The 24135-nt window shown below is 36.1% G+C and overlaps 1 protein-coding gene across 5 annotated transcripts in view; it reads right to left on the reverse strand.

The window, feature by feature from the left end:
• SLC25A21 (solute carrier family 25 member 21) overlaps nt 1-24135 on the reverse strand; it is a 182174-nt gene that overhangs the window by 55186 nt on the left and 102853 nt on the right. For 4 of the 5 annotated variants that reach the window (XM_017742268.1, XM_008639589.2, XM_017742269.1 and 1 more), the window contains exon 4: nt 4723-4806. In XM_017742268.1, coding sequence (XP_017597757.1) covers nt 4723-4806 — 84 coding nt within the window. Of the gene's footprint in view, nt 1-4722; nt 4807-24135 lie in introns of those variants that run through there. The other variant, XM_017742272.1, reaches the window with a different exon arrangement.

A 24135-nucleotide genomic window follows, 5' to 3' on the forward strand; every position in this document is an offset into this window, starting at 1 on the left:
CAGAAATGGTCAGTGATGATCCTGGTGAGTGCCAGAGGGTAGTGCTCGCCTGCATGGCTGCCAGCTCTGCCAATCTCCTTCTCTGACCTGGTGGCATTTATCATCAGCAGAGCGTCTTCTGAAGGCAGCTGGGAGGGCCAGGCTTCAAGAGCACTGCTGCCAAGTCTCTCAAGCACTTGTTACCATGACAGACAGTTGATGGATAGAGGCAAGACAAAGGAGAGTGCTAGCAAATTCCTTAATTGATGCATGATCGCTGATATCACATAAACCAGGAGCCCTCCAGCTTCTGCATGTTTGCTGATGACTCTGCACTCATCCAGCTCCTGCTTAGTCTTGGCTTTTCTCCCACATACTCCACCCATAGCTGACAGGTTTTGTGCAGCTTTATAACCTAATCCTATTAACGTATGAGTCAGGGTGCTGCTTATTAAAAAAAACGGGGGTGTGGTCATACAGACAATTATAGGAACAAGAGAGTGGTAAGGTGGTGCTGAGAACAAGACAGGAATAATTATAAAGCTATTGGACTGTGTAAATGTGAAAGTAATTGCTCCTTCCCAAAGCAAATTAAACATAAATAATCAAATAACTCAGCAGAAGTAATGAAGTCTCAAATGATTGACAATTGTGTTTTGCACTTTCCCAGGACCATCTAGTTCTAAGAAAGGCTAACAAGCACTTTAAACTGTAACTTATTGAAGTGTTGAATTTTAAAACTGGAATCCAGGACACTGATATCCTTCCTATTTCAGGCAAGTTAACAAATTAATAAGAAAGTAACAGGTTTCTTGACTGAGTGCCTACCAAAAAAAACCAACTATAACCCAGAAAATTTACTGTTAAAATTATGAGCCCATGAAAATCCAAGTTTATAAGAACAAAGTTGCTTACAGACTTGAAATAAAAGCATCCATCATTTTAATGCTGTAACTGCAGATTAAGACAGTGCAGATGGGCATAATTTTCCTTTCTTAATATGAGACACAACACCATGTGTCTTTAATATAGATACAACATATACATTCAGCTAGAACATTGGTTTATTCTTACATTTCAAATTCCAACCAAAGTCACTGTCAAAAAAAAAAGCAAGTGAATACAAATGCAGTAAAGATCATGATGATATAAAAACTGTTCAGTTAACACAATCTAACCTCTTGTTTGTAGGATCTAAAGAGAATGAAAAGTTTTCTCTATTAATGGTTTGAATTAATCCTGTCTCCAAACATTTTCCCCAGTAAGCATCAGATTATTTTTATGTTGGCTATAAAGCTGTCACTCCTCAATAAACAGATATGCTCCTGGTGGGTTTACCTCACTGTCAAAGATCTGTCAATTCATGCATCATCTCATAAGTGAAACCAGAGAACCTTTACTGCATGGCTCCTAGCAAATCCAGCTGAGCAGAGGTTGCTCATCACCTGAGAGGATCTCCACCATAGCAGCTCCTGTGCAATTGGTAGTGACTGGATGCTCCCAAAACAAGTTCACAAAATCCCTGAAGTTAATAGTTCTGCCTCCTTTTAAAAGAAAGCTATGTGACCTTTAATGCTCTGTTCGACTGAGCCTTCATTTATTGAGTCTCAATTAAATTTTATGTTTTGTGACTCCCATTTTCTTGTAAGATAAGACTTCAAGGGATGGATCCTTCTTTGAAGAATTTAATTCCCCATGAAGAAAATTTAATTCCAGCTAAAGAGTTATGCAAAGCTTGGGGGAAGGGAGTTTTTGTAGGACTTTTTCCTGTGGGGTTTTTTATTTTTTTTGGTCAAAAGATTTCTAGTGTTTTGTAAAGATAAAGGTGTAAAGATAAAGGAGTTTTCTGATTCTTTGCAATGGGCAGGGTTCTATTAGTGTTAGACTGAATTATTTCCTCTGTCCTTTTCTTTGTAATGAGGACAAAATCAGAGGGGTAGTTAAAGAATTCTGCTGTTTTTTGTGACGAAGAAGCTTTCCATGAAATCACCACACTGTTACTGTGATACTGTAGTAACATAATACTGGTTGATTTTCAGTAAGAGCCACTGCAGCAAATGAAACATTTGCATATGTGTTCATAAAAATAGATACTTCCTAGGCTGATTCTGCATACTTAACCTCAACATAACAAGGTCCAAAAGTTAAGGCAGTATGAAGAGTCTTGTCTGAACTGGGCTTTGACATTCTGGCTTACTGTAGTTGCTGCTACTGAGAAATGTAATTACAAATAAGCATAAGCAATATTCCCAAATGTAAACGTTTTCAGGGACAGGCCATTAGTCACACTTCTTTTCCTACTGTGTTCCTTTATTTAGTTAGGATTTTTTTTTAGTCAATTTAACATAAAATCACAGATGACAAAAGGGAATTCAGAGTGCTGGAGAAAGATACCTAAACCCTTTTTAGTTTAGATTAGTTCTTTTCACTTTAGTTTATGACTAAATTCTTTATAGATTTAGATATTTACATATTTTCAGAAAATGTCACACACCATCAGTGGTGTTTCATATTGCCAGTATGAAATAAACGTGGGGCATAAATGAGTTTCTTATACCCTCCTCACAGATTTACACACCTGAGCCTGAACACCTCATAAGCTGATTTTGTTTGCTTGGTATCTAAGCGTGAAGCCCTTTCTTGGAGCTCTATTCTGTACATTTTAGTGGTCACACAAGGAATGGGTTATCAGGATTAAAGGTTTCTACAAACTACAATAATTCACCTTCCGCCCTCACTTCCTTCATAGTTGTCATAATCACAATGCTCCAGAAAACTGGACAACTTGTGCAGACAGGAATGGAAGACTCATGGAGTCAAACAGGTTTTTCAGGATTAACTGATTTCTTTCCTTATTTTTATCCAAAATTTAAGATTTTAGTTCATCTGAGATTTTTTATCTCATTTTTTTCCTAGTGCTTAGTACTGATGTCTGTTTAAATGTGAATTTTTGCCTCTGTCTAACTTCCTGGAGAAAAACAGGCATTCATGAAATTTGCTTTTTGGCTAGATAAGTATTGACTGCTTTTGAAACAGACAAGTACAACTCAGCATTAGCTCTTGCCCAACAGAAGTTTTGTGCAATCCACTGTTAAATTGTGATTTAAATATATAATATTTTCATGTTATCATCCTCTTTTTCCTGCTCATAGATTCATGACTTGATACAAACATTAAAAATATTCTGGTTTAATTCCAGTATCGGTACACAAGGATTCCGTAAGAAAAGAGCCAATGAATAATCAATTAATTTGGAAGCTGTCTCTTGATTTAGACTCTTTCTCCAGATACGAAAAATACCAGTGAGTTGGGATGAGATAAATACTGTTTTCCTGCTCACTGACTTAAATATTGAAACTAGTTTTCTACTTCAAAATAGTTATACATTATTGTAAATATTGATACTACAATAGTTTTCTTTCGAGAAGCAATACAAGTTAACATAAACTCAGCCCAGAAAACCTCAGGAGGCACAGATTATCATTTGTGTGGAATCTTTTCAGCTTTGAAGCTTCTTGATGTCTATTGTAGTGACAATACACAACATTATTCTTTCAACAAAAATGAATTTACAACTAATAAGGCCAGCTGTGAAAACCTCCTCTTTTGACACCTTAATGAAACTTCTTTGTATGTCCCTACTTCCTCATTTCAAACCATCTGGTTCTATATGGATGCACTTATGTAGTATAGCTTAACTAAATCTCACTGCAGGAAAGAAAAGTGGTCTAGTTACTAATTTTCACTGCTCATCTCACCTCTGTTTTTCCAGTACAGCTTGTGGATGCAAGAAGTCTGCCTCACTGCATCTATGCTGCCTCCATACTCAGTATCTTTGCCACTAGACACAAGAACAGTTCAATTTTGGTGAATATATGGGTTGGACTCATGATCTCTAGCTTAGACTTGATGATCTCAGAGGTCTTTTCCAACCAAATTGTTTCTGTGATATATGGATAAAAAAACCCTGGGTTGCTATTGTATTAAAAAAGTTTATGGAAAGCCTGCCAGCTACTCAAAGCTGGGATTTACTAATTAGAGTTACCTTGATTAAAGGCTAGCTTCCAAAGAGCTCCTGTGGCTAACAGGCTTAACTTTAAGCATATGATTGATCCCATTACATTCACTGGCTTTAACTGGACTGCTCATAAAATTAAGCCTATATTTAAATGCCTTTCTGGATCAGAACCCCAGTCCCTTAGAGGAGCTCAGGCTCAGAGCAGTGGTACCTTATGACGCCAGTACGATTCAAATAACTAATGACCATAACTCTTTTTTCCATATTCTGTCAAACTGAAAAGCTGTAGAATTTTGCTCACACAGGTCCTGGAAGCCTTGTCTACCACAGGTAACTGGGAATGCCAGTTCATCAGAGCTTGTAAACAAGTGATTCACTCAGCCTGAGCTAGTTCAGAAAAGCAGGACAAGAAGACACAAGAATGAAGCTACAGCAATACACTGATGCAGCCAGCCTGCTCCCAGCACTGAAGCAGGGTTTGCACCAGCATCTCTGTACAGCTGTGCATTCATCAACATATTACAATAACCAAAATTGGCATTGTGAGTCTAATTTAGACTAATCAAGACTTTTCAAACTGTGCTCGTTATGTAAGAGTACGTTTGCCAAATTCTCGCAATTGTGAAAAAGAAAAGAGTGGAATATAAAGAGGATCTAATGTCTGGAAAATGGGTGATTAAGAAAGGTCACATAAAATTGACAATTTTAAAAACATATACTCTTACCCTTCTCGTTGGAAAATAGTCCTAAAACAGTCCCCCAGGCTCTTGTAACTGGTTGGATCAGTTTTCCCTCTTTGAATTTGGAACCTAAAAAAAATACAATTTACATCACAGCATGAGAAGTCAGGGATTTTAAGTCACTTTTAACTTTCCAATTATTATATAAAAGGAGTTTTAAAGGGGTTTTTTTACGTCTCTGATTCATTATTATATACTGTTCCTGATACACTTATTAACACTGTTTTCATAGAAGCTGTTAAACCAAGGAAAAATAGAGCTTTAGTAGTAACTTTTTTTGTAGTTTATGGAACTCACAGTATAGCTATCACCTTTGACATTTACACCTCTTTCTAGTTGTTTGAAAAATAAGCTGTTAACCCTGTGCCTGATCCAAAGCCCATTGAAACTAATATGAGTGTTTGAATCAAACCCTGCTTTCGAAAATCTGAAATGGAATACTATCATGTATTGCTCTTTTTTATATTTGACACAATTACAATAAAAATCAAGCAGAGACATGATAAGATATTAGAGCACCATTCATTTTTCATAATTCAATAATAAGATGAACAATAAAAGCAAGCAATGAATTATTCTAATTAAAACCTTATTTCCTTTATTCACATTTGACAACAAAATTTCAACATGAGGCTTGTGGCCTTGAAAGGAAAATCAAGATTATGATTTAAGATTGTAAACCTCTTATAGTTATGATTTATGGATAGCAAAAATGAGTTTAACAAATGCCATTATTTTACTAAGTATCTCAGTTAGAGGATGCTATTTCTATCAGTTTTAAAACTGCAGCTGGCACATTGAAGTAAACAGAATGGAGATATTTAGATTAATTTTTAGCAACATAACGTCTTTTTAAACTGCTTATTACAAAATAGCACTAAAAAAATAAAAAGGATATTGCTGTTGGTAATTCCAGTCTAAAATAGCCTCACATCAGGCAATCACTATATTGGTTTTATCACTAGGTACAATAATAATTCTACACAATGGTTTCAAGGAATAATTCACATTACAGTCAAGTACACCACATGCCACAGGTACACTGCTGTTTTGAGAAACATCCATTGTTACTTATTCTGATCATGATACTGAATCTCATTTATATGAGATAACAAACCAAGGAGGTTTTAACTCAAGGTTAAACAGCAATTTTCTCCTGTCTCACAGAATTCAGTAGGGTCAAATCAACATTTGTATTGTGGCAAAAGGCATTCATTGTTTTGAACATCAGTATTTCTGTGCTAGCACATATAAAATTTTGTTCAATTTGAGGAAAAAAATTCTAGTGATGCAATTCTTTGGGCAATTATGAAGGCAAGCCCACACCTTCTTTGAAAACAGTGAGAAGGAAACACTGAGTGCCTCCGTAGTCCTAATAAAAGTAGTTCAGGCACATCTGGGATCTCTATCTGGGGCAACCTCTTTTATTAGCACAAGAACTTGCTGCCAAGTTGGCAGGGAGAAGAATGCTATTCAATAGTCTTACACTCAAATAAGAGCTGGTGCATAACATTTTGTCTGAAAAGATCCCTCGGGAAGGCTAATAGTTGAAAAAAATGCCTCAATGCCATCACACAAAGTCCAACAGCAATATCAGCTACAGAAGCTTTTACATTATGGCAGTCAAGCAAGCAAGCAAAATTATAACAGAATGTAGTTTCTATGCACATTTTAATATATTTAAGACTTGATTGTTTATACATCTCAGCTCAAAATCAAAGATGTGCTTCTTTTTCTTAAAGAAAACTTGCAAAAACTCACCAGTAACATCTTTTTCAAAGTATTTAAAAATAAAGTTTTCTAACCCAAATTCTTTTACTTGAGTTTCAAGATTTGGCCTGCTTGCAAACTCAAAAAAATATCACTGTTTCTAAAACATCCTTTGAATAATGCACTTTGCTCTCTTTCACCCTTCAAATGCTCAGGAATGTCCTACCTGCATGTGTGTAAGGTTCTCCACTAAATCCTGCATGCACAACTGTTTGTAGAACTGGGGCTTTAATCCCAGTCACAGTGGATCTCAACAACATAGTGAACATATTTATAATTCTGTTTTACAGTTTACATGTTGGCAACTCTCAACTAAATTTAAATAACTTAATAAAAATATGTCTTTGATAGCAGTAATGAAAATAATGCCATAAGAAATGCAATAATCCTGTAGGTAATTTTTGTTTAATCAGGTGAAGGATAACTTCTTGCTAAAGAAGTTAAGTCAAAGAAGGTTTACATTTATTTCAGATTTTTGTTTTAATATAGATAAGACTTTAGTATTAAATGAGTCCATTTGTAACACTGAGTCACACAAATAACATATTCCTTCCTTTAGGGTTTTTGGATCCATTCCTTCCCTAGTAAATCTGTTTTATAGCTTTAACAGCAATTCTAAAATACATGCCAATTATGTGCTTCAACCTAGATCTGCGAATTGGGTTCTTTGATTCAGAATTGCTTGCCTCAATAAAATCATGTGTAACTTTTTAATGAACTAGCTAATTGATCACCAGCACTTGTTATAAGAAACTCGGGGAAGAGCTGAAAAAACACTTTGTTTGTTTTCCTGGAGACAGCAGCAGCAGCCTCTATTAGTAGTCTTAATAACACAGAAGAGCTAAAGCATTCCCTTAAAAAAAAAACCCCAACCTGGCCTGTTTTTAATGATTGTTTAGAGGAATGAACACAACTGGGGGATATATAATGGCTTTCTCTGCTTCAAATCCATTCCTTTCTAAAAGCACTATAAAACCACTGAATTTCATGCATTTTTGAAAGTTGGAAGCCTGCCTTGTATCCTTTTAGCTTTTGCTAGACCAAAAAAGATAAATTCCCCTCTAAATACCGTCAGAGCACTAACTTCTGATCTAATTTAAAATTTTGAAGTGTGATGGCAGGCAGCCCTCAGCGACATGCTGAACAGATATAGACATACGTGCAGAGATGGTGTTCCATGGCTGGGATGGACAACCTGCTACTCACTACCAGCATCCAACAAGTGTCAGAAGTCACTGGACACTCCAACACATGGTGTGTTTACTGCAAGCTATCACTTTAAAAATGAGCACCAAGCTAACTTTCCTCGCCTCTCATTTTCCTGCTTCTTGGCTTTCTGGGCAGAAGGTTGTGGAGCTGAGCACTCCCACCCTGAGAATGCTCACAGAGCTGTGGAAGGCAGTTTGCACCCCAGGTTACCTCTTCCTACCCGGAACCAGCCAAAGCATCTACTGCCTGCCGTCTTGGCTCCTTGCAGATCCCACATCCATCTTCCATGCCACAAGGGACCTCACAATCTCCTTTTCTGCCTTGTAGCAGCAGTCCAAAGGGCTTGGTCTTCCATGTCTCCTTTGAATGAACAGTACCTTTGCAGTAGCTTCCTTAGATATAAAAGTGTCCTGATACTGTTCAAGAAGAGAACATTGGTGTCCTTCTCTGCTCACTGCAGAAGACACATGGTTAGGATCTCTGTAAAAAGTGGGAATCATATAAAACTATTTGAGGTTTTGGGGTCTGTTCAAAAGGCATTGAAAACTGATGATCTAAAACAATGAAAATATTTTAACTTACCCACACTAATCAGCACTAAAACTTCTGCTTGTGAAATGAATAAACCTAAATTATTGTTGTTTTACTAGCATGAGAGAGAGCATTTTTTTATGGTTATAACACTCCTTGATCAATAAGTCTCAATGGGCTCTGCCTGAAATTCCATAATGTAGAAGGTGCTTGAGTTCTTTCACCAGTTCTCCAAACCACTTATCATTTAACAAGTGATCCATCATATTGTGGAGCAACGACTCTAAATAAATACATGCATCTGTTTCCAATGCCTAGCTCCTTACAGTTCTTGTTAGTTTTTTAACAGCCAGCATTTCATTCTGAGTTTAATAAAACCCTCAGTCCACATCATGCTTTTCTGACCCTATTCCTCTTGTGAAAGTTCTCTAAGTAGTCTTTTCTAATAGAATCAATATCTATAGAAGAACAAGCAGATGCATGTGCTTTCAGGAAAAAATTCTCCCATATCTCTCAATAATTTGCTAAATTTTTCCTCATGTTTGCTGAATATCTCATGGAAGTTGTCTTGTGGATGTCTGTTATTACAGTATCCAGGTATTTAGTATTTAAAGCCCGTTTACCACAATCTTACCTAGAAATCCTGCCCCTTTTATTTACTAATCTGGGCTGGAGAAAGATTTCTAATTCATATTGACATTACTTAAGTCATTTTAAACTCTAAAAGGAAGAAATCAGTATTTTCATATCTAGATTGAAGCACATAATGAGCAGTTAAGTCCCAGTTATGTAGGACAACCACAACCTGATATGGAGCAGTCTAGACTCATCAAATTCTTGCCACTGGGTTTCCAAACCCTCATGCATAAATTCCAGAATTTCTTGCTGCTTTTATGCAGCACTGCTGACTAGTTTCTCAACCACAGAGTTCACAGGGAAAGAAAAACACTGACTCAGAGAACCAAGCTCTATACCAGGCTGCAGCGCTTGCCAATGAGTGGCAGCCTTAGCTGTATTTTCCTTCTCTGCACATCTTAGTAGGATTTTATCACACATTCTACTAGGTTTTGAATACAGCTCCTAATATTTCCATTCATGATTGGGGTTTATGCAGTACCAAAGCAAATAAACTTAGGTACTGACACATTTAGATGCTATAAAGAAGATAATTACATGTCATAACAAAATAAACTAAAATAGCTGGGTGACTTTAAATTAAAACAACTTTTAAATAAATGTATGGTCTTTGGAAAACTAAAACATGTATAGCTTTTTGCACTTTCAGTAATTCCCATGATTCCAGACACTCCTAACTGTAGTTACCCCACCAGCATAAGTTGATAAAAAATGTATAGTCGGAAGCTTTATATAAATATACATTATTTAACAGTTCACATGCTTATAATAAAAAAACCCCTGCATTATATTTTAAAAGGATTTTGATTTGTTAAGTTAAACATTTATTCAGGTGTTACTAGGAGTGCTATCTACTGATGCTTAAATTTCATGCCAAACTTTGGACTGGAAAATGGACCTCAATAATATAATTTATTTCACTTTTTGGCTCAAGTTCTTTGAATTGCTTATGTTACTTACAGGATAATAACTAAGTTGAGAGTATAATTCTGCCACTTATTTTAACAGTAAATCATAGGAGCTGTTAAAGAGCTGAATATTACTTTTCAAAACAAAAAAAGCCTAATTATTTTAAGCAAAAGATAAAAGTTTTGCTACACAGAGGTCATATTTTGAGTGTTCTAATATTGCTATGATGACTATTTAACTGTGAAGAGCATAAAAGAGTATAATAAAGTAGTAACATGAAGAACAGGTAAAGAACAGAACCTATTCCAGTCATTCTCCATACAGTTCGATTTTTGTAGTTGAATTTTCTTACAGTTCACATTTACTTTACAGAAATAAACCAGAAACATAGGTAGCAAAGTATTACAAAAAATTATTTCAAAATTCATCACAATTAATTTCATTTTGATGGAATTAATGATGCTTGTTAAGTTTATTCACCCCTTTAAATTTTGGCGGAATTTGTTGGGCTTTTTAATAAGAAAAAAAAATAGTAATAATGGAAATAATTGTAAAGATACCCTGAAAGCCTGCTCTGCAGAGTTGAATTTTATATCAGTTAGAATATCAACTATCAGCTATGACAGTAAAATAAAAAATTACCAAACACAAACTGATGATTTCTCACATTTACAAATGTGTTTATCAAACACTGCACCTCACAAATGTGTCCATTCCACACCTGATTTCCGCCTTATTGCAATCCAGGTCTGTTCTGTCCACTTGCTATCTGATTTGTACTTTGGCTCTGAGAAAAATACCTCAGAAATTGCCATGAGAAATAAGTAGGGCAAAAGGAGGAAACATCACCAGCAGATGTCTATATCTGAATAAGGGTACATTCATGGTAAAAGTTACAGCTAGATCAACAACAGACAACAATTTACACCATAATTTAGATGGAACACATTGGCTGTTCTGATCAAACTGGACCCAGTAAGATCATCACTATATGCTGCCTCTTTTAGATTGGCTAAAAGCAATTTATCTAAAATCTCATAAAATACTTGGTCTGAACTCTTTCAGCCTCGATGATGAGAACTTACCGTGCATTGCTTGGTCTGATCTTATAATTTTTTGAAAATATTTTCCCTGAATCAACTGCATCATTGAATAGAGAAACAGCAAATTCTTAAACATGGCAAAACAGCTTAGGTGTTTCACTGATACTCTCAGCCAGTTGTCTGAATGCGAGTCTTAGACCAGAGAAAAGTACACTAATTAGAAGAAGAACTTCCTCTTTCCTGTACTTCCTATTCCTTTTATAGATGACTTTCCCCTCTCTCATGCTTTTATATTCAAGTCAGGCAGCATATCATTCCATCAAAAATATCAAAGGGAAAAGGAAGGCAGTACAATAAATATATTTTTATTCATTTAATGTTTTAGACATTAAAGCTGTACTTTGTCAGCTACTAATTAAGAACTCTTCTGATTTTTTTCTCCTACATTAATTCTTCCATTGTGTGCATGGGACAAACATACAGTAGCTATAACATCAGAAGGAAATTTTTCTTTACATGTAGTTTCAGAAAATATTGATGAAAAAAACCCCTTGTAGTTTCTAGAAGCAGGTCACATTAATCCATTTAACTGTTTAATGAAGATCTACCCTGGTAATATTGCAAAAGAATAACAAAAATAACTAGTCATAGCACTTACATATGAATAATTCCATGTTTTCCCAAGGAAGAAATTTAGCAGAAACTAACTTCAAACCATAAATATTTTAATAATCTAATTCCATCAATGACTCTGTGTGTGGAGGGGGAGTTCTAAACAACAACAACAAAATTAACGAAAAACAAAACTTCTTCATTCCACACTAAAAACCATTCAGAGAAACCTCATGAATGTGCAAGTTCCATTTTATTTCACAGATGAAAATACTGAGAACACTTGCCTGTTTCACAACAAGGTGACAGTATGGATTGAGGCTCCAAGATGGGGTCCTCCCCACCTACTGCACAAACACAGCAAGAGCTGCCTGTCCTCAACCCCAGCCTCCAAGGCCTGTAATGCTCTTGTGTTTCCAAGGACCCAGATACAACTGGCAGCTGTGGGATTCCAAGAGCTCCTTGGGAAGTACCAGCCTTTCCTCATGGTTAAGGACTTGCAAACCGTCCACATTTTTATTATCCTTTAGAAATGGCTCCAGTGTTCTGTGTGAAAAGCCTATCCACGAATCCTGCCAGAGCAAGAACAAGCTCCACTGGCCCCTGTGCCAGTGGCATGGCTATGTCCAAGGTACAATTCTGTCACTGAAGCTTTGCTTTGGCTGCCTAGATACAAGTTCTGAGCACAGCATAAGATGACAGCAATGATCATAAAAGGGACAGCTATTTGAAAGATCACTCAGTATTTTGTGTGAAGGATTGTGCAACACATGTGACCTTAACACAGTAAGACCAGCCAGGATGTGCCAACTGTAAAAGCAAAAGGCAAATTTAAATACTACTTGTGTTTTCTATCTACATCTTCCCGTGTGTAAGGCACTTAGTTACACCGGTGAAAGGATCTACAGAAAAACAGCATTTTGTTTTTTACACTGATGGTTTATTTCTGAAACTTTTTAAATCTCTATTTCCTAAGTGAAAGAAACCCCCCAAAATCTATGGACTTTTTTGAGCCTTATCTAAATTGGAGAAAACATTCAAAATGGCACCACAAGGAATAATTTTGTATTGTCAGAGATGATGGAGCTATTTTTATGATTTTAAGTATGAATAGTCTGTCACTCATAGCCTAAGACATCAACAGAAGTCTGGTTTTCATTAGTTTTGGATAAAGTCATACATGTTTTCCTTCAAAACAGCTTATAGAGAAACAATGGACAAATTGATGAGGAATATAAACCAATGACTAGAAGACATTTCACAAGAAATCATATATTATATTACAATTATATTAAGACCCCAGTATGCAGTCTCAGTTTGGGGAAAAATGAGAACGTGGTTTGGCTGATTTCAGTGCGAAACATGTGCCTGCTTAAAAAGTGTCCAGGTTTTATCTCAGTTTAACTTCTATTACAAAAATGTATATCTTCTCTTGATCTCTTGCCGGACAGCAATTCTCATGTCCTGCGACATTACCATGATCTATGACTCCTTACTGAGCTTCTGCAAATTAGAGCTGTTAAAAAATTTAAATGTAGGCATGAACATTTCACCTATCAATTAAGTGATACCAAGTTAGAGGAGTAATTTTTCTGCCTTTAAAAGGTAAGAGTATTCCCCGTTACTCCAAAGAGACACAAAGGCAAATCTCAACACACTTTTGTACAATAAAACACGTGTCTGATAAGCCAGAGAAAGGTTCCAAATGACCACTTACTACTGGTCATTACTGGACAATACCTGAAATACAAACAGTAAGCACTGCTCTAAGCCCCTTCCAATTTCAGAAAATGTAATAAGGATCTATATGCCACTGGAAAAGGTAATGTTCTTCTTCAACAATTTTTATAGAAAGGGCCAAGTACTTCTACACAGTTTTCTCAACAAAGCTTTGATTTGAGTGTCTGTTCTGGTAATCTCACAGCACTTCTTCTGAGAAGGCAGAAGAATTTTTGCGGCTTTCTGGCATGAAGATGTAGGGGGAGGATTTTTGGTGGGTTGTTCAATACTTTTCAGTATTCATTAATATTGTAAGTTCTTTGATGAGATCAATCCCATCACAGCTGAATGTATTCTGATTTTTTTTTTTTGGTATCAAAATGATTTAGCACCAAAAATTTTCAAACCACAACAAAACGTACATTACACTTACTCCCTATGGTCAAAGTAAGAAAGATAAAAAAAATATTTTTTCTCCCAAAGGAAAGAAATGGTCAAACACAGAAATCCAAATTCATTTTCAGTGGAAAATAGCCAAAATCAAATTATGAGTTGCTGAAAGAAGTGTTAGTTTTGCACTGGAAAATATTTGAAAGGGAAACAACTTCATTAATACATTGTGGCTGAGATTTTTAAAATACTGGAAAGGATAAAACCTGACTTACTCTACTGAAAAATACAGCTAAATGCCTTGCATTTGAAAATGTTAACTCACACGCCCTTTCCCATTAACAGACAAACCACTTTAAATTACTAATAGCTAATACACATAATATGGACATTACCTACTATGCATGTGCTGCTTCCATGAAAAGATTACTTTTTTCCTATTAAATTGTATGTCTAAGTGACAGAAAACATACAGACTTAAATGAGGAAAACAAGGAAATTCTGAGTTAAAGAGTGAAACTCAACTCTTATGCACCCAACTGTGCCCCAATACTACAGCTTATACGGAATTCATTATCAACCAGTGCTGAGTGATCTCAGCAATTCTTAACATACAGTAGGACACAACAAGCCAAGTTAAGGATGAAATTTCCTCTGAAGCACTATGACTTTCACTGCTGTGGTGACTTACACTAAAACTAGTGAAATATTGGAGCACTGCATTCTGCAATACTATTTATCAGAAATAGTGCACTTCCTTCTTTAAAAATCAAACCGAAAATGTATTCCCTTAACATTAAAAAAAGTTTTCTGTGTGTTCAAATTGTAGCTTGCCATTTTTTTCAGAGTCCACAGATACATAAACATACATTCAGGAAATTTTGGTGTAACACTAAAATTTATCCTAGTAAGCAATGAGAAACCCCTGATACCTATGAATATACCCTATTAATTCACTGTACGAAGATAATAAAAAAATAAAGGAAATGAGTTACCACAAATTCAATGCAGTGGAAAAACAACAGCTGTTTTCAGACTTCAGTAGATTAATTTTTATTTTTCTAGTAACACTATTAACAGTTAACAACAGAAACTAATGCTAAACAAAACTCAGGAGAATCTAGAATGCAGGTTGCACACTGAGGTCAGAAGAATAAGTTTGAATATTCAAAACTTGTTGAATCACAGTTGTTGCTATAAAAACATCAGGATACTTTTTTTTTTTTTGCAGAACCAAACAGCCCCACTCAATCAGATTACTTTTCTTGTTTGTAAATACATTTTTAAAACTACCAAAGTTCAAGTACTTGACATCCCAGTTTAAAACAATAGAAAGTAAGACTTAATGCTGTAATGGAAACACTAACAGGGTCTTGACAAAAGCCATGTAAGGCTGCACCTTTATATCACAACAAACTCTTCCAGCTGAGAAAACTCACTCATTACCCAGGATGGTGTGGAAAAAAGATCATTATTGCTTCAGGAAAGACAGTTGCTTGAAAATTGGCATAAAGTGGTGAAAATTGTAAAGGAACATTACTTTTTCCCCCCCAAACTCAACCTAACTACTCCAGAAAGTAATGCACAAATCATTCGTTATAATGAGTCATAACAATGATTTGTGATCTTCCAAGTTTTCATTTTACGCCCCTCTGTTTTTCCTTAAAGACAGGAGGATAGACAAAGACTGGAAACTTTGGGTCATATGGATCACGGCACCACTGCTATGTCTGGAATTTTCTTATAAATATCCTATTGCTCTGAGGTTCATAGGCCTGACTGAAACAGCAGGGACGATCTCATTTGTACTTTTATAGTTGTAGAGGGATTTGCAAGAGTTAACACAATTTTCCATAATATTTCTTACCGACTTCAGGAATAAAGGGAGAGTTCCCTTTTTAATCAGTATCTGAAACATTGTTAAGTCTAAAGGGAAACAGGAATTCTTTCAGATTTAACAAGACTTTTCCAAGTGCTGATAATTTTAAAGGTACAAAACAAGGCAACTTTTGAAAAAGAGAGGATTTCAGCAAAGCGTTTGTGGGCAGCAATCAGTGCAGTAGTCTGGAGGATACACTTTTCAGCAGATTTTACTGCTTTCTTGCAGCCTTGTGCCTTTTAAAGATTAAATGATTATTTTTCCAAAAAGAAATGGTAAATGATTCCTTTTGAGTTCATGAAAATACTCAAATCAAGGAAGTGTTGTCAGGTTCTGTTACAGTGATGTCTATCTCAGAAAACAAACTGTTTCATTAACCACCAGTGGGAAGCTAGAAATGCTCTTTCATTTTGTACAGTCACAGAAGTCTTTTAAACGCATTTTGCTCACATTCTCCTCCAGGCAGGCAGGCAAACTATGCTAACATGGCATATCTGACTCAGATATTGAGCCCGAGGACTAAAAAATAGGAAAAGAAAAGGCAGTTCTGATGTTATCCATGCAGTATTTCTCAGGGACTATTGTTTTGTTTCCTTACCATATTCAGTACCTCTTCCATGTATGCATTTAGTCAAGTCTTCATAATGCTACATGGATCCAGAGATAAAACTAACCAAATTATTGATTTGTTGAATGCCTACTGATAAATAAAATAGGCTTGTTGAAAAAGGACTGATGGAAAAAGTGGTTCTGCATGCTTATACAGAATTAATAGGTAATTACTATATATATTATTATATATAAAACGAGCAGGATCATGACCTTGTTGGCAAATTTCTGTATCTTGTCTAATGCCAAACTGAGTAAGAGTGCAATAAATAAACCCCTAAGTGTTCAACATGTAGGCATACCCCCTCTCTTCCTCTTTTTCTTAGCACATATGCTGGCTAATGGGAGAGACAACTCTTTGAAAGAAGAACAGCATAATTTATCCTCTTCCTAAGTTATGCTATGATTCTCTCAAAGAACTAGCTGTATAGTGGTTTGCTATGTGATATGATGCTAGCAGAAGGCTTAGCTGCTTCATTTTGGGTATAATCCTCGTGCAGTATAGTCTATGCACATAAATAGGGACTCAAGGATTTGCAGGAACCAACTTTCCCTGCTATGGAGCCTGAAAGGTGCCCAGTCTGAAGTATGAGAAGGACCTACCGTACATAAATTTTGCAGAGTACATTGGTATTATCCTTGTTAGAAATCTAAAGTTTGTCCAACTTGTGGCCTGAGCCCCTTCCAAGAATAAAGCCGACCTTAAAGGTCTGCAGAAACGAATCTCCAGTTTTATTACATGCACGGGACAGATTTTAGCCTTTTTCTTTTTCAAGACTCTCTTGAAAATGCAGACAGCCATCCTGCCTAACAGCTAAGAGACATATCACTTGCCAATTTATTAGAGGTCATTTATTAGAGGTCACAAGATGCCAGCTTGTCATTGGAACTGGCAGCAGAAACCGCAGTCTCAGAACCGACAAACACTGCTGCTTTTGTTGCAAGTTTTCCCTATGAGCCTGTGGTCTGGGAAAAGGGCAAATAATGAAAGTCAATCACAGGGGAATGACTGATGGATATATAGGGAGTGAGCAAAATTATGAAAATAGGTGGGAGTGCTGAAGAAACATGATATTTAACAGCAGATGGAAAACCTTGAGGAAGACACTGGTCAAAATACAAGCAATGTGTCATTGCATCTGTTCCTTCCTTGTCATCTCTAAAACCTATCAATAAGCACTGCAACTCTGCAAATTTCCCTTCTCTCTCTACTACTGCATTCAATGGATAGTATTAATGTGACATAAATGATACCTGAATTAATATATGGTATTCATTCACTGTACCATACTGTATCAAATTATAATTCAAAAATTCATCAGCTCCCATTGACAAAAAAAGCAGCTTAAAATATATAAGAAAAAGATCTTTTAACTTTATATGAGGTACTTCTGTAGGACTTTCTACCAAAAGGGTATATAGTTTTCAGAGTTTTCCTAGAATTATACAACATCGCATCTATAATATCAAGTGGCATCTCTAATGTGTCTTAAAGTATTTTTTTGGCTCAACAATACTCCTCTGCTCACTGTTCTGTTTAACTTCTGTTTATACTTCAGCAATTGCTGTTTTCCTTCTCACCAGTAGAGTATATGTGAGCACAAAAGTAGCTTTTCTAAAATACTCAGAGAAAATCCAGTGTGACTTGAGGAGCTAATTTTCTTTTAAGGAATATGTACAGAGAGAATGGTTCCACTGCTGTAATTTATGTCAGAAGAATAATGTATTTCCAGATCTGCTCATATGATGCCCTCTAAATAGTCGGCAAAATTCCTGCCCAGGGTCAGGACTGTGTAGTATGAAGCATTTGACCTGTTTAATTTCTTGTCACTTGGTTTCTGTCCCAAGGGCTACAACTAATTCTTCAATTAATATATTTTATATATATGTATATATATATAATATATATATTATATAATATATATCATCAACATAGATGATATGGCCAATTGCAAACATTTATTAAATATGACTTGCTGCCTTCTGAAGTGGAAGAATTCTCAAGGTGAGCATCAAACCTCAGCCTTCAGGAGTAAAGAGCAGCAACAAGTAGCTCAGCAGTAGATGAATAGCTTTGAGTAGCCATAGGAGTTGATGAGTGCTATGAGTGAGGAATGGTATTCTTAAAACACTGAAGAGAGTCTGAATCAATCAGCAATAAATCGCTTTCAACTCTTCTCTCCTTAGAAAGAGCTGTGCATACAAAGAAAAAGAAATCTCTTTTTGGAAAACCCTAGCTGATTTACATGGCATTTACACAGTTGATCTGAGATGTACTCTGCAAAATGACTAAAAATCATTTGTTTACATGAGACAAGCCCTCATCAGATTTCTAAGAAGCTACAACAGAAGTCAGGGTATGAAAACCCCTACCAAGTTATTTCATATATAAACCCAGAAACTCTACTAAATGCAGATATGATAATTTGAATGGTTTTATCCATATATGCATAAATAACCCTCGTCTTCCCTGTAATTACAAGGAATAGAATTTTCTGTATTATGGAAGAAAAAAAGTTTTCAGGAAGAAACAATGGACACACCACTAGTTCTTCAATTTCCTTATTTTTGTTGATATACACTTTCATGTGAGTTAACTAAACGTAAATCAATAGATTGACATATGCCATAGAGTTTGGATACTAATTTAACACCTCTGCATAAAGTTAGAGAGGAGATTTATAAAATCGCTCTGAATTTATTATTTCTAGAAAGAGTAGACAAAAGTCTTTGAGGATTAATTTCATGCTGTGGGTTAAATTTCACTCTTACGATAGGCCAACTATTGCCTGGGGCTCTACAGATAATGAACCTGACAAGGGATTAGCAAGGAAATACTTGTGTTATTATAAATCTTGTACACTTCCCTTTCTAACCAACTTCATCCTTCATGACATTAACAAATTACACTCTTCGCCCATGTTTCAATATAACGCAAAGCTATGAATGATCCTGAACCAATAGTACATTAGATAAGGTCTTCTCAAGGCATAAACAGCTATTAAATTTGGTTGAAAGATCCAGACCTCCTGAAGTAAGAGCCTAAGACATTTTATGTCAGATATTGCCAAGAGCCAGAGAAACATTTGTACATAAAATCTGATTCAAGAGTATCAGCTGATACAGTCTAAAATAGTTTATAGACAAATGTGCACAATGGAATTAAATGTAACACAGAATCAGAGGAAATTTGGGAAGTATTAATCTACCAAAGAGTCTAAAACAACCCAAGCAAAAAAGTTAATCACTTGGCTTCACTGTAAACAGTGGATTTACTGAAGAGCTCAAACACAATTTATCATGTGTATATTAGATTACAAGTACCAGTAATGATTTTATGCTCAAAGCCAGTAAGGATATCTATGATGTAAATATAGATGTTTTCTGCATTTGATTCTTTCATCCTTTCTTTTCTTGAAAAGCTTCAAACTTTTACATGTAAAAACCAGCTTAATTTCTAGACAATCCATGCTGAGCTGTGCTGCCATGCAATGGTAGTGAAATTGCATAAAGGTTAAAGTGGAAATCTGACATCACAAACTTGACCCTTTATTTATACACTACCATACAAACAGAAAGGCAAGAAAGAACTCCAAGCTCTGAACCTTCTTCTGCTGACCCAAATCAGCTTAGGATGACATTCATTGAACTTTAGAGATGGTAGTATTACTGCTAGTGCCTTCTGAAGGGAAGACGAATCCTAGAAATGGTTCTTGTAACATAGTCGTCCCTCTGCACCTTTCAGAACAATCAAGCACAACCAAACAAAGCAATTTTTTGTACCTTATTACCCTCTCATCTCCTCTGAAGCCAAAGCCTTTTCGAGACAAACCATGTCCAGACTAGGGCACCACATCATTTCTAATCACCACATGCTAAACATTCATGCTAAAATACTCAGAAATTTATTTGTGCTGGATTGCAAAAGGCATGGACAATTTTTTCTTTTATTTCTCTTGTCAAACAGTCTGGGCACAAGCCCTTGCTAACAATCCCTTAAACTCTCTGAGAGAACATGACCTGACAGGATGTTCCTGGACCCCAAGGGTGTGAGCTTACAATGTTGGAAAAGTGTCCAGTTTTGTCTCTTTGCTCCTGAATCTCTGCAAGCCACTGAGCTCTGCTGTCCCTCGCTGTAGTTTCAGAATGGCACCATAAGTCACACTGAGCTATGCCAGATGACTCAGACCTACTACTCGGCTTGTATTGTTCTTGTATGACCACAACAGAGAAAGAGGAATTTCAACCATTGTGCTCTTGCAATATATCAGTATCACTTTCTTACTGTGTACAGCGGGCAGGAGCAGTATTTGCTGCACTTCCCTCTTAGCTTTCTAAATGGAGAGGAAAAAATACAATTGCATTAGGAGGCTGAAAATGTAGGCTAATAACATTTAATATTTGAGAATTTGCCATTCTGACTCCTTGGCATCATATAAGGCCAGACAACTACTCTCTTAGCTTACCCATAAAGCTGAACCAGCTCTGCATCCAACCATCTCCATCCCCTGAGACCAGACCTTTGGCTAAAGTTATTATAAATGAAGGACAAATCCTATTAAAATGATAACTGAGTGTGCCCTTATACTAAATAAATACTTGGACAGTGTAATGAGTCCTATGTTTGAGCCCTCCACACTTTTCCAGAACAGATTCAGGTGGACTTTGTACTGGGAAGACAGTCAAGCACTGCTAACATCTTACGTTTTCCACTTGGAATGTAATTTGGTGAGTGGCTGCGCTGATGACAGAGACAACTTAAGATCTCTGCTTGTTGCCAGACTCTCTGTTTTGCTGATGCAAATATCTACAAGGCTGTGGACTAGAGAAAAAACAAACGGTCCCCCCCCCCCTATGCCCAGTTTTTACTATTAACCCAGAGTACTTTATTTTTCATTAATTCAAAGCTGGTCTTGGGTGGATGTACACAATTTACACCAAAATCATCACAGCTTTGATTAAACGATTGCCTTCATCTTCCTGATGCAGTTTGTTCTGTTTTCTACCACAGCATCTACTAAATACTGTATTCAGCATAATATCTAAGAGGCACATCAGGACATGATATGTGCCTCCCTGTCTCAGCAAGAATTAAGCTTACAGCAGAAAGTGATGCCTTCATCTAAAGGAGTTAAAAGTAAACACAGCAAGTAAAGAACTGCTGGCAAGTGAAGTGGAAACGGAGAGGAAGAATCTGGGACAAGTTGTTAAAAAGGATAAAGGAGAGACACAGAAGGAACAGATCTGGTGGAAAGGGGCAGACACTAGAATAAGGTGAACTGAAAAAAAGAGATTTTCAGACCTAGAAAGTTAAAAGAAAAGTAAGAAGAAATGGCAGACTGGAAACAGACGTAAATGAAATGTGGGCCACAAGAATCTGCAATGATTTATGCACATGCTTCATGACACATACTTTAACAAAATCCTTTTAATCATTTTTAGTGAGTAATTGCTTCATGAAAATCATATTCTCTGCCTCTCTGTGGTTTGTTTTTGGAAGTGGCAGGTTCATTCTGTGAAACTTCTTACAGAAAACTTTCAACTTGAGACATTCCCAAAAGACACAACTCTTAAGGCAGATACATAGAAATAAAAACGTGCAACAAAAAGTTTTTGTTTAATTTTTAAGATCCCTTCCTCCTTAAGTCCAAGGATACATGATAGTTTGCAAATGCATCAGGCTGCATCAGGAATAAGGATGCTAAAGCTGGTGTTTAATATGCAGAAGCAAATGAGGTCATGGTAGCCCACGTTACTGAAGAGACATTATTATGGATTGTGCATCTTACAGTTCCTTGAAAGTTAATGGCTTTAAATTCAGATGTATTAAATTCATATAGGATGCAATAATAATATATATTTCTCATTTGGCCATTGCTTGGATAAAAACGCTTAGGTCAGTTTAAAACAATTTTATGCTACACTTCTAACCATAGAATAGTGCACACTCGACTTTGCATTAAACAATTTACATTCACATCTGTCGCATATTACTTGTTGCCTCCTTTCCCCCTTCCCTGAGGGGAGCTTCTTGTTTTGACAGCACCTTGTTGCCTAACAATTCCTGTCTAACTCTTGATTCATAAAGGAACAATCACAAAAATAATGTAAATTCATTTCTAATTTTGATATTTCACTTTTATTGACTGTGCCTATGGAGGAAGAAGTTGAAGAAAATCCTACCAACAAATGGAGTAAGAGAAAGAAGAGATATACCTGATTACTAACCTTCACCTGCTTTTAACGCCCTGTTTTTCCTAAAGAAAAGCATAACTGGATGTGATGGATAAGAACTATCACTATCTTCCTCATAAGAGACCTGCCACTAGTTATCAGCTGGCCAAACTGATATGCTGAACCAGTTTCTGACTTTGAAAGACTGAGAAGTTTCTATTAATTTATGGAAAATACAGGCTTTTTAATGCACAATCAGATGACAAAGACTCTCATTAGGAGATGAATCTTTGATGATTGATACTCAACTCCACTCTAACAGGCACTATAATGCAACAGACACACTTAACTCTAAACAATGTTACAATTTTATATAAAAACCAAAACCAGACTAAATTAAACCTGAATAGACTTAACATGTTAATTGCAAGTAATAGAAATTAAATACTCAATCCTATGTGCCAGGTGGTAATAATAATTTACCTTGTGAATTTATTTTGTGTCAGATTTTTTCAAATCCACAGCTAACTTAAACTTTGAAAAAAGAAAAGCTAGGCATTGCTTGACGAGCAGAATTAATGTGTCTATCAGCATTAAGTCCTTGCTACACAGTGACATCTCTCCAGTAGGTAAACTGCCTCTGAGACTAATGTGTCTTCACTTATTACATCACTCCTCTATGGCTAAGCTCTGAAGTGCCAGGGGATACAAATGATCTTGTCTTCAAAATAATTTAAAACCTGCTGTAATACAGAATGGAAAACACAGAGAGTGAGGTCTTGTCAAAATGCAAAATCAACAGAGAGTGTCAGGAGGCAGAGTTTGCTGTCTGTAATATGATCCTTCCACACACCACAATCTCCATTTTATTTTGCCTAATGAGGCAGGAGTTAAAATAGTTGACCTGATCAAACTCAGATGGCAGCCCTAAAGGATGAGCCCCCTGCTGCACTCTTGTCCCGACACCCTTTGTTACCTCCAAGTGAGCTGAGACCAGGCTGTGAACCATGTAAATAGGAGGCTTCCAGGTTAATGAAAAGCTGCAACACCCTTCTAAATCAGGACAGAAGGTTATACTTTTCTAATCCAAAGAAAGTTTCATGAACCTCAGTAATAAAGTTTAATGAATGCTTGTCATTTTGAACCTTGCAAATAGAGACCAGACAAAAGGTAATATTTTCCTTAAAAAAAAATTCCTTATTCTATAAGCACTGGTCAGCACATATTATTAGAATAACATGAATTTGTTTTCTTATGGAAAATTCAAATATATCAATTAAAAAGGGATGTCTTTGGAAAAGGTAGTTAATGGTTTTTATGAACTGATGTTTTTATTAGGTGATGGCATGTTTGCTGTTTCATTTCATTACTTATCTGCCAAGGAGTTTCTTTCAACACCAAATCAGAATCTACATGCTACAATCATGTAACACATTCAACTTCAGTCCATTTGCTCCAGCTGCCGACACAGATAAATCTTTAGCAGTGAGCAAAACATAAAAATTGTCTACATTATCTTTCAGCATGTAACATAATTTGCAGTCTTTTACACAAAGGAAATAAAAACTGGATTCACCAACTATACTCCTACATGTCACTTGAAAGATGAGACTGTGTTGGATACTATGTCTACAGTGTCTGCAGAGAGGTACGGAGAGCCAAGGAGTGTTAACTTGGGTTTAGTGAGTGCATATCTCTTGTTCAATTTTGAGTGTGATGGAGGGGGACTATATGCACTCTGAAAAGCTCACATTGATAAAGAAAGTGGATTGGATATACATAAAAGCACCTCAGTGTGACTCCGGAGTTTCATTAGCAAGTTTGAAAACATTTCCTGTTTCGGGATGCCCAAATTTTTTCTAACATGAAGCATTCGATATTATAAAAATTTACATACTAACACAAAGAGAACACACT

The sequence above is a fragment of the Corvus brachyrhynchos genome, unplaced genomic scaffold (assembly GCF_000691975.1).
Source record: "Corvus brachyrhynchos isolate BGI_N302 unplaced genomic scaffold, ASM69197v1 scaffold115, whole genome shotgun sequence".
Taxonomy (NCBI): domain Eukaryota; kingdom Metazoa; phylum Chordata; class Aves; order Passeriformes; family Corvidae; genus Corvus; species Corvus brachyrhynchos.